The sequence below is a fragment of the Rhinatrema bivittatum genome, chromosome 7, assembly GCF_901001135.1.
Source record: "Rhinatrema bivittatum chromosome 7, aRhiBiv1.1, whole genome shotgun sequence".
NCBI lineage: Eukaryota > Metazoa > Chordata > Amphibia > Gymnophiona > Rhinatrematidae > Rhinatrema > Rhinatrema bivittatum.
In genome coordinates, this window is record NC_042621.1 from 287953028 (window position 1) to 287965331 (window position 12304).

Below are 12304 nucleotides of genomic sequence, written 5' to 3' on the forward strand. Positions count from 1 at the left end.
CCTAGAAATTTTTTTTCCATTGGTCTTTCTCTTAATTTACACTTACATCTTTTGTTGCTTTTAGTGTTTGCAAAATTGACAGAGGCGGGTGGCACCTCATAGACCAGTGGTCCCCAGACCTGTCCTGGAGGGCCACCAGCCAGTCGGGTTTTTGGGATATCCTCAATGAATATGCATGAGAGAAAATTTGCATGTTATGGAGGCAGTGCATGCAAATTTTCTAGCGGCAGCAGCCTCCTCCCAACCCTAACCTCCTTCATTTTCAGCCCTCGCGGAGGAGGAGTGGAGGAGTCCCATCGGCCACGGGGGTTGACGCTCTTCTTCATTTTCCTCTGAGCCGCGCTGCACATTCTTCAGGCCGCGCCTCTCTTCTGTTCTTTCGGGCCGACGCTGACCACACTAGCATGGTCTCTTCTGATGCTCGCCACTTCCTCTTCCGGGCCGTGGGGGAGTAGAGAGCATGCCGGTGCCGCTGACTCCAACTGTTCTGCCACGTTCCGCCCGGGCTGACAGCATTTTAAGCCCGGGCAGAGAAGGGACAGGGGAGCAGCTGGGTCAGCGGGGGGACCGGGAAGTGTGGCGGCACACCTGCGTGTTCTTGGCGACACACTGGTTGAGAACCACTGGGCTAGAGGATGAAAATGAGAAAAAGAGTGCATGGGGGGTAACCTTGTTGGTGTGGCGGTTACTACCCTTAACTATTAAGCCTTCATACAGTTTATCCAACTCCATTATTGCTCTCTGCTTTAATAGCAGAGGAAAAGGGGAATCAGATTCAGACACCAACCAGCAATGACATTGGATTTTATGGTCTGGGGAAAACAAGCATGGGGATAATTTGCTGATGTGGCTGTTAATACCCATAACCAATAAGCCTGATTCTTTGGATGCAACTCCAACATTGCTCTCTGCCTCAACTGCAAGAGATAACAGGGACTTGAACTCAGACGGCAACCAACAAGGGCCCTGACTTTGACACTTTGGGAAACTAAGTAAGGGGGTGAACTGTATGGCGCAGTAGATGCTACCATAAGCTTGCTGGGCGGACTGGATAGACTGTTTGGTCCTTTTGTGCTGTCATTTTCTATGATTATAAATTCTTCCCTTTTTTTTGTTCAGGTCAATCTGTGTCTAGGGATTGCCCACATGTGAGAACTGCTATCCTGGTTGTCCTTGGGGAAAAAAAACAGATTTGCTTGTCAGTAGCAAATGTTCTCTGAAGACATCAGGATGTCAGTCCTCACAAAACCTGCCCGCTTTCCCTGGGAATTGACTTCTTAATAATGCTAGGGAACAAGACTGAAGGGGGTCCCTGCGTAGACATGTGGTATAGTGTTATTCTGGGCATGCCCAATGAGGCAAAGTCAGAGGTCTAGAAACTTTGACATAAAAGTTCCAAGCTGGCCTCCATTGGATGATATCACCCCACATGTAAGGCTGACATCCTGCTGTCTTTGGAGAACACCTATTACAGGTAAGCAACTCTACTTTTTTTCATAAATGAATAAATCATTTAACTGAATAAACCAGCAATGGTCACTGAGCCTTATTCAGAAAAGTTTTTTTTCCTGTTGTATGCATGTGACAAAAATCTGTAATGCTATTTGAGATCTTTGTTTAAAAAAAACAAAACTTTTCTATAATCTGGATTTTTCCCTATTTGACTTTCTAGGCTAGTAGTTCTCAAATTAGCGGGCCTAAAATGTTTAATTTGATGTTACTTTAATAGTAATTCATTGTACTGCAATTTCTTTGACCTAGTAGTTTCCTCCATCTCATTCAGAGCCAGGACTGGGATCTGGCACAATGAACTATAAGCTACCTGGGGATTTTTTCCCGTTATTTTATATCCCTTCCCTATTTGCTTAGCCCAGTCACTACAGCGACTAGGGTCATGTACCAGGCCACCTTTTGGAAGCCTGCAATCATGGACTCTGAATCCTGCCATAAGGTGTTACTGTTGTGCGATGACAGACTCCCACAGCATCCTCATCCCTGGCTGACCTGGGAATGGAAGTTAGGTCCCTTTGCATGGCACTGCATAGCTACTGGGCTGGCCCTGTACTAGTTTGTTTTTTGGGTTTTTTTTTAAAGCCAATTTTATTCTCTCTTTGGATGAAAGGGATGTGCTAAAATATTATGGAGAAGAAACAGAGGGTTCAACCTAAAAAGTTTGAGAAACATTGTTCTAAAGCAGGTTGGCTCCAAAGATTATGGATGCTGCTTTGGTGAACATGATTATTGGGTTTTGAATAAACATTATTTAGCTTATTCCCTGGGAATTTTAGCTCTTAGAAACATTTTTTTATGTAATATATCAAATTCCTGATTGTTAAGCTTATGTGCTCCGTCACTTAGGTTATTTTATCATATTGTGGATTCCGATGAGGTCAGCACCAAGATATTAATGGAGTTCAATAAAATGAATTTGCCTGGTGAAGTAACGTTTCTGCCTCTCAACAAATTGGATGTTCGCGATACGGCTTATCCAGAGACCAATGTGAGTCATTACTTATTTGCTGTTCATTTATTTCTGTAAGGTCATGGGCACAAGTCTCTCAAATTCCCACTTCACTAGGAATAGTAAATCATTAGTCATCTTTTCCATGCATCACTTGGAAATTCTCTACTACCATCACTATTTCTCATTACAGTTTCTTTGGACATTTTTTCACAAATGTTCACAAATAATTGTAACTAGAAACATGGAGATTTTGGTTGTTACTTAGAAGTTGGTCGGCATGTCTTGTCATAGAGATATAAGCATTCTACAAGTACTATTGTGAAAAGTTATAGGATCTGTTTAGGTCGGAGTGATAACATGAAATAGAGCTATGTACTGCTAGGTAGGGTGACCAAGTTGAGAAGCCTTTCATTTATGCCTGAGAAATTTGTGGCACTCACCTGTCTCCCTCTCCTGTACCCCCCAAAAACTGTTACAAATACATCTGCTTTGCTAAATAACTTGTGATTTTATGAGGTCCATATTCAGAGGCATTTAGCCCAAAAGTCACAAGTTTTCCAGCTAAATACTGACTTCTGAATATTTTGGACACTTCTCTGGCTAAACTTTAGCTGGGTGTCTCATTATCTATCTAAATTTAGCCGGCGAATGCAGGGGCCTTCTGGGGCATTTCTGGGAGAAGTTAGGATAGCCTAATAAGTTATCTGAGAGTTAGCTGTAGAGATGTCCTAATGTTAGCTGGATAATCTTTAAGATAGCCATCTATGTTCAGTAGTACGGCTGCACCACTGAATAACCCTCCATAATTATCCAGATAAGTTTAGCTGGCTAACTTTGCTATCCAGCCAGTGACTGAATAAGGACTTCTTAATTTGGATTTATTATTTATACCTGTGATATTAACTGCTGTTGGCTTAGCTGGGTGATAGCCTTGTGCATTGCCATGCAGGAGAGCCTGATTTCCTACTTTAGTTTCCTGCTCTGCATGCAGGAAGTTATGTAAAGTTGTGGCTTATAGTCCCAAGTACCTTAGTAGTGTATTAGATAACATCTCTTACTGACCAACCTTAAGGATGTTTTAAATATGATAGTCTATTCTCTTGACCTTTGGTATTTGTTTTAGGCATACTGCTGGGAGATGGGAGAAACTTACTGTATAACAGAAGTAAAGTCTGCAAGTCATATATAAAGATTCTAGTTCCTGATTTCCCAGTTCCTCACCATTGAACACACAGAATATGACAGTAGTTAAAATTGCAAGGCCTATCTAGTCTGCCAAATATTCATTTACTTTTGTAGCACTATACATCCTATTTTATCTTTGCCATTTCTTCACAGCTAAGGATCCTCTGAACTTACCTTGTGTTTTTTAAAATTCTGATGCTATATTTGCCTCTTTTGCCTCCATGGGGGAGGCTGATGCACATGTCCACCACCCATTCTGAGAACATATATTTCCTTGTTACTCCTCCATTTGCTTTCTTTAAGCCTTATATTATGATACTTTTCTTTGAGACCTTCATTTCTTGAAGAATGTTTTGTTCATTGTGATTTGTTTATATCTTTTAGATATTTAAATATATTTATCATATCCCTCATCCCCCTTTTCTTCAGGGGCATACATGTTTGTCTTTAAATCGGAATTCATAGGGCTTATGTATAGACTCTGCACTATTATGGTAACACTTTTCGGGACTTCTGCACTGTATCCTTTTGAGGTGTGGCCTCTGGATGGGCACAGTGCTGCAGATGAAACTTGTACCTCTTCCTATGCACCCTAGCATTCCTCTGGCTCATACAACTGTCGCCTTGTACTGTTTATAACCTTAATCATTAGATATGATTACCCCCAGATCCTTGTCCTGCTTGATACACATCATATACAACTCATCGATACCTTCCGACTTCCCCTCAAGACAGCCCTTCAGGAAGGACTCTTAAGAAGTCATTCTTCCGCCCAAGGAAGTACTATCCTCCACCAGCAAGGTCCCGAACCACGAGACCTTATCAAAAGCCTCAGCCTCGCCAGGCCCGAAAGCAAAAGCCACAAGCAGCTCCCCAGCCGGGGCCTGCTTCCAATTTTTGACTTTCACTTGGAGAGCAGCAGTCTGATTCCTCTGCCAAGCATACCAGTGGGAGGTCGATTGTGCCACTTTCACAACATGTGGCAATCAATCACAACCGACCAATGGGTGCTAGCAATCATTGCTCAGGGTTACCACCTAAACTTTCTTACTCTTCCACCAGACTCACCACCTCTGCAGGCATGGAGAGTATCCGACCAATCTGTCCTTCTGGAGCAGGAAGTTTCCCTTCTTCCCCAGTTAAGAGCAATAGAACCCGTCCCACTCTTGCAGCAAGGCCTAGGGTTCTATTCCCGGTACTTTTTGATCCCCAAAAAATCCGGGGGGCTTCGTCCAATTCTGGACCTACATGCTCTCAACAAGTACCTCCAGCGTGAAAAGTTCAAGATGGTAACCTTGGGCTCGCTTCTACCTCTTCTACAAAGAGGAGACTGGCTCTGCTCTCTGGACCTCCAGGACGCATACACACACATTGCGATCACTCCAACTCATCGCAAGTACCTCAGGTTTTTAGTAGGCCCAAAGCACTATCCATATCAAGTGCTTCCTTTTGGCCTAGCGTCTGCACCACGAGTCTTCACCAAATGTCTCGTAGTTGTAGCAGCTTTCCGTAAGAGAGAAGGTATGCACGTCTACCCCTATCTGGTCGACTGGATAATCAGGCTTCAACCCAGCAAGCCGCTCGGTCATCCCTCGATTTCAATCTACACACTTTAATTTCTCTAGGATTTCTTGTCAATTATGGGAAATCCTATTTAACCCCATCTCAAAACTTGTCGTTCATTGGGGCAGACTTAGACACTTTATAGGCAAAAGCCTTTCTACCTCGACAACGAGCGCTAACACTCGTGACCCTTGCTCACCAGTTGCAGTCTCAACATACAGCAACAGCTCGCCAATTCCTCATCCTGCTAGGACACATGGTGTCCTCCGTCCATGTTACTCCAATGGCTCGCCTGGCCATGAGACTCATGCATTGGACTCTGAAGTCACAATGGATTCAAGCTGTTCAGCCTCTGTCGACCATTGTCCACATCACCAACTCACTCCGTCTGTCTCTCGCCTGGTGGAAAGATCAGACCAATTTCCTCCAGGGACTGCCTTTTCAAGTGCCAGATCCTCAACTCATTCTCACCACCGACGCTTCCACAACCTCGGGTGGGGAACCCACGTGGACAATCTACAGACACAAGGATCTTGGTCTCCACAGGAAGCCAAACATCAAATAAACTTCCTAGAACTTCGAGCAATGCAATATGCTCTCAGGGCTTTTCAGGAACGCCTGTCAAATCACGTCATCCTGATTCAGACGGACAACCAGGTGGCCATGTGGTACATCAACCAGCAGGGAGGCACAGGCTCCTTCCTCCTGTGTCAGGAAGCTGCGCAGATTTGGGCGGAAGCGCTCTCTCACTCGATGTACCTCAGGGCCACCTACTTGCCAGGAGTGGACAATGTCTTGGCAGACAAACTGAGTCGCATCTTCCAGCCACACGAGTGGTCTCTAAACCCCTCGGTAGCGACCTCAGTCCTTTCGCCAATGGGGATACCCCCAGACAGACCTCTTTGCGTCCCCTCAGAACCACAAAGTGGACAAACACTCTCAGCCCAGAGATGCATTCTCCCTCTCGTGGGCAACCGGTCTGCTCTATGCATTCCCTCCACTTCCTCTTCTTTCGAAGACTCTTGTGAAGCTATGTCAAGACAAGGGAACCATGATCCTGATAGCACCTCACTGGCCACGCCAAGTGTGGTTTCCCATACTCAAGGATCTCTCCATCCGCAGGCACATTCCCTTGGGAATGGACCCGCATCTGATCACTCAAAACGACGGATGCCTACGCCATCCCAATCTTCAGGCCTTGTTCCTGATGGCATGGATGTTGAAAAGGTTAATCCTTCAACCACTTAACCTTTCAGATTCGGTTTTCTCGTGTCCTGATTGCTTCACGGAAGCCTTCCACAAGAAAATCTTATTCCTATAAATGGAAAAGGTACACATCATGATGCAATTCGCAGTCCCTTGATCCCTTTTCCTGTCCAATCCCAAGGTTTTTGGACTATCTCTGGCATCTGTCAGAGTCAGGTCTAAAAACCTCTTCAATCAGAATGCATGTCAGTGCGGTAGCCGCCTTCCATAAAGGTGTCGGGGATGTTCCTATATCAGTACAACCCCTCGTAACACGATTTTTAAAGGGCTTGCTCCATATCAAGCCACCTTTACGTCCTCCAGCCCCTTCTTGGGACCTTAACCTGGTTCTTGGTCGACTCATGAAACCACCATTCGAGCCTCTTCACTCCTGTGACCTAAAATATCTCACATGGAAAGTGATTTTCCTATAGCTATCACTTCAGCTCGCAGGGTTAGTGAGTTACAAGCCCTAGTTACCTATCCGCCTTACACTAAACTCCTGCAGGACCGGGCGGTACTCCGCACTCACTCTATGTTTTTACCCAAGGTAGTTTCGGAGTTTCACATTAATCAATCCATCATACTACCTACCTTTTTTCCCAGGCCCCATTCCAATCCAGGGGAACAGGCTGTGCATACCCTTGACTGTAAACGGGCTCTAGCTTTCTAACTAGACCGTACACTTGCCCACAGGAAGAGCACTCAGTTATTAGTCTCTTTCCATCCCAACAAATTAGGGCAACCTGTGGGTAAGCAGACTCTCTCCTCCTGGTTGGCGGACTGCATATCCTTTTGCTACCAGCAGGCAGGCATTCCTTTTCAAGACTGTGTTAAAGCACACTCTGTGAGGGCCATGGCGACTTCAGTAGCACACCTAAGATCGGTGCCGCTTCATGACATTTGCAGGGCTGCGCCTGGAGCTCTCTCCATACCTTCGCAGCCCACTATTGCTTGGACAAAGCCGGAAGACAAGATTCCATCTTCGGCCTATCTGTCCTGCATAACCTATTTTCCACGTGACATACCAACACCCTTCCACCTGCCCGGTGGGGTTCAGGATGACCTCTACCAAATTCCACCCCAGTTGTTGTGCCTGTTGCACGCCGTTGGGTACATTTGGTGCATGTTCAGACATCCTCAGCTCACCCATATGTGAGGACTACCATCCTGCTTGTCCTGTGAGAAAGCAAGTGTTGCTTACCTGTAACAGGTGTTCTCACAGGACAGCAGGATGTTAGTCCTCTCGAAACCCACCCACCTGGTGTGGATATCTTACAGTAGATTACTAGATTTAATCAATAATCTTGTGATATGAATTCATTAGTTTTAGGGAGCAGTTAAAGACACTTTTGTGAGGTAGTCAGTTTTATTATAGCAGCATATAAGGTAAACAAGGTTTAATATGATACAATATTTCTTTCATTTTGGTTTAGTTTGTTGCAGTTTCATAGTGTAAAAGCACTTTAGTAAAAGATAAACAGAACTTATACCTGTTATCTGTAAGTTCAACTTGCACTTAGTAATTACTCAGTTTGCCAAACTAATTAACTCTCTTGATCAAAGAAACTGTTAATATGATGTAAACAATTGAGATCTTAACAGAAAAACATCATATGTGGAAACTACATTTTTTGGTAAGTTTTTTTATCTATATAAATATTTTTATTTTGTGAGTGGAGACCTCATATGTAATCCCGAGAGATTCTTTTCGTTGTCTCTGTTTTTTCCGACTTGCGGTCTTAATTTCTAAACCACCGTCGAGTCATACTGACTATTAACGTCATTTTTTACATAGAAACATAGAAATGACGGCAGAAAAAGACCAATCGGCCCATCTGGTCTGCCCAGCAAGCTTCGACTCTTATTTTCCCATCCTTATCTGTTTACCAACCACCAACTTCAGGGCTCTTGTTGGTAATGTTTGATTTCAAATTTCCTGCCATCTCCTGTCATTGATGCAGAGAGTAATATTGGAGTTGCATCAAAGGTGAGCATAAGGCTTATGGTTAAGGGTTGTAACCGCTGCATCAAGCAAGCTACCCCGATACTTGTTCACCCAGACTGCACAGATCGATGCCTTGTTGGATAATGTCTGAATGCAAATCCTGTTATCCTCACTTCCCTCTACCGTTGAAGCAGATAGCAACGCTTTATATGCTTTCAAAGTGATGTATCAGGCTTAATTGGTTTAGGGTATAACCGCCGTAATAAGCAGCTACCCCCACGATTATTTACCCAGATTGTGAAGTTCAGGCCTTGTTGGTTGTTGCCTGAATATAAATCCTGTTTTCTACTTTTTTCCCCCTGCCGTAGAAGCAGAGAGCAAACGCTGTGTATGCATTCAAGTGATGTATCAGGCTTAATTGGCGGTAATAACCAAGCAAGCCGTAATAAGCAAGCTACCCCTATGTTTATTTATTTATTTCCCAGATTGTGAAGTTCAGTCCTTTTTGGTTGTTATCTGAATGTAAATCCTCTTTTCCACATTTCCAACACCAAGAAAAAGGCTCCATCCCTCTATCAATTAAATAACCCCACCTCCCTAGCCTGTATGTAACAACAATGTTTATTATATGTATATATCGACTTTAACGTATATAGTAACTCTACTGCTACATAAGATTGATAATATGTAATAATAATTTTATATGTATTTACCTAACCTTCAAACCCCAAACGTTATTTCAATGTGACAGTTTGCTGCAATGATGTTTGTAAACAATATATTATTTCTCGACTACTGTAAACCGTTCTGATGGCGAAACCAAATGATGGTATACAAACACGTTAAATAAATAAATAAAATAAATAACCGTGCAAGGGATTTTTTTTTTTAATAAGGGTAGTAATCACCCAGGTAGAAAACATTCCAGCAAGCCACCCTCATGGCTCTACACTTCATTCCCATCCTCTATCCTTTATGGATCCACAGTGTTTATCCCACGCCCCTTTGAAATCTTTCACAGTTTTTAGTCTTCACCACTCCCTCTGGAAGGACATTCCAGGCATCCACCACCCTCTCCGTGAAGATATACTTCCTGACATTGGTTCTGAGTCTTCCTCCCTGGAGCTTCAAATCGTGACCCCTAGTTCTATTGATTTTTTTCCATTGTAAAAGGTTTGATGTTGACCATGAATCATTAAAACCTTTCAAATATCTGAAAGTCTGTATCATATCTCCTCTGCTCCTCCTCTCCTCCAGGGTGTACATATTTAGGTTCTTTAATCTTTCCTCATAAGTCATTTTATGAAGACCATCCACCTTTTTGGTCGCCCTTCTCTGGAGCGCCTCCATCCTGTCTCTGTCCCTTTGGAGATACGGTCTCCAGAACTGAACACAGTACTCCAGGTGGGGCCTCACCAAGGCCCTGTACAAGTGGATCATCACTTCTTTCCTCTTACTAGATATTCCTCTCTCTATGCAGCCCAGCATTCTTCTGGCTTTAGTTATCGCCTTGTCACATAGTGTCTAACGATCTGAAGTCGGTGAAACAATCACCCCAAGGTCCACGTCAGTCCTTTACCTCCCATCAAATACAATTCTTTTGGATTTCCACTCCCCATATGCATGACTGTGCACTTCTTGGCAATGAATCTCAGCTGCCATATCTTCGACCACTCTTCCAGTTTCCTTAAGTCACGTCTCATTCTCTCCACTCCTTCCGGCATGTCCACTCTTTTGCAGATCCTAGTATCATCCGCAAAAAGACAAACCTTACCTTCTATCCCATCCGCAATGTTGCTCACAAAGATATTGAACAGGACCAGTTCCAACACCGATCCTTGCGACACTCCTCTTAACACCGCTCTCTCTTCAGAGTAAGTTCCATTTACCGTCACACGCTCTCTTCTGTCCGTCAACCAGTGTGCAATCCAGGCCACCATCTTGGCACCCACTCCCAAGCTTCTCATTTTATTCACAAGCCTCCTATGCGGGACTGTATCAAAAGCTTTGCTGAAATCCAAGTAGTTGACATCGAGCGCTCTTCCTTTATCTAATTCCCTAGTCACCCAATCGAAAAAGGCAATCAGATTTGTCTGACAGGACCTTCCCCTGGTGAATCCATGCTGCCTTTCGTCCAGCATTTCTTCTGACTGTAGATAATTCACTATTCTTTCTTTCAGCAGCGACTCAATTACCTTTCCCACCACCGAGGTGAGGCTAACCGGCCTGTAGTTTCCAGCCTCCTCTCTGCTCCCACTCTTATGAAGCGGGACCACCACTGCTCTTCTCCAATCACTCGGTACCACTCCTGTTTCTAGGGATCTGTTGAACAGGTCACTCAGTGGACCTGCCAGTACATCTCTGAGCTCCCTCAGTATCCTGGGATGGACCTCGTCAGGTCCCATGGCTTTGTCCACTTTTATTTTTCCTAGCTCTTCCCATACATTCTTTTCTGTAAATGGAGTTACATCTACTCTACTCCCCTCCAGTTTCTTGTTAACTAGCGACAGTCCTTTTCCAGGGTCCTATTTAGTGAACACCGAACTGAAGTACTCGTTTAATATTTCTGCCATTTCTTCGTCTCTCTCCACACATTGATCCTTTTCACCTTTCAGTTTCACTATACCACTTGGAACTTTTCTCCTTTCTCTGATGTATCTAAAAATGTTTTGTCACCTCGCTTTACCTCTTTGGCAATCCTTTCTTCCGTTTGACTTTTTGCTATCTTGATTACTTTGATTACTTTCTTCGTCTCCCTCGGTTCCATCAGATATTCACGCAACAAGTTAAAGATCTGGGAGTCATCATAGACAGCAGACTCAATCTCAACAAATTTGTCAACAACACAACAAAAGAATGTTTCTTTAAACTTCAAACATTAAAGAAACTTAAACCACTCCTCCTATACAGGGACTTCCGTATGGTTTTACAAGCCATCATACTCCCAAAATTAGACTACTGCAACTCTCTCCTCCTAGGCCTACCAGCATGCACCACCAAACCACTTCAGATGGTCCTGAACGCCTCAGCAAGAATTCTTTCAAATGCCAAGAAAAGAGATCATATCACACCAATCCTCCACTATCTCCACTGGCTCCCAATCAAATACAGGATCCAATTCAAGTCTCTAGCGATGATACATAAGGCCTTATACAACATCGCGCCTCTCAACTTAACATTTCAAATTCAACTACACACATCCGTAAAACCTACCAGAAGCGCTTATCAGAACAGACTAATCACACAACCGGCGAAATCCGCTCTAAGGAAACGTGCATTGTCGACAGCGGGCCCTTCACTTTGGAACTCGCTCCCTCCAGACCTGCGTCTGGAACCATGCCACATTACATTTAAAAAGAAACTTAAGACTTGGTTATTCAAACTAGCCTTCCCCTAGAACCAAGAACAAAAAAAAAAAAAAAAGTCTTTTCACTCCCACAATGATATTTTTTCAGATCTTTTTTAATCTTCATTATTCAATTAGAGATTCACACATTCATGCTGTCTACATACAGTCTACATACACATTCATGTGGACTTACATATCTCCATGTTATTTTTGGATTTATTAACCGCATGTCTATTAATGGTTTAATAGTATTTACTATTTGCCTACTTCTATTAAGTTGTTTCAAAGTAAAAACTTTACTTCGTTTGTTTCAATGTTAAAACTTGTTTACTTCTTTTTGCTCAATGTAAAACTTCGTTGTTTAATACTGTTCTATGTAAACCGCAAAATGTAGCGATTGTTACTGTTATATGTAAACCGGGGTGATATGTATATTATACAGGAACCTCCGGTATATAAATTATTTAAATAAATAAATAAATATTCTTCCTTGTGCTCCTCCTTTTGAGATCCTTTATGTTTCTTGAATGCTGTTTTTTTAACTTTTATT

The 12304-nt window shown here is 43.3% G+C and overlaps 1 protein-coding gene across 2 annotated transcripts in view; it reads left to right on the forward strand.

Annotated features, from left to right (window-relative positions):
- SMC3 (structural maintenance of chromosomes 3) overlaps positions 1-12304 on the forward strand; it is a 248553-nt gene that overhangs the window by 128387 nt on the left and 107862 nt on the right. For both annotated transcript variants that reach the window (XM_029610355.1, XM_029610356.1), the window contains exon 17: positions 2359-2500. In XM_029610355.1, coding sequence (XP_029466215.1) covers positions 2359-2500 — 142 coding nt within the window. The remainder of the gene's footprint in view (positions 1-2358; positions 2501-12304) is intronic.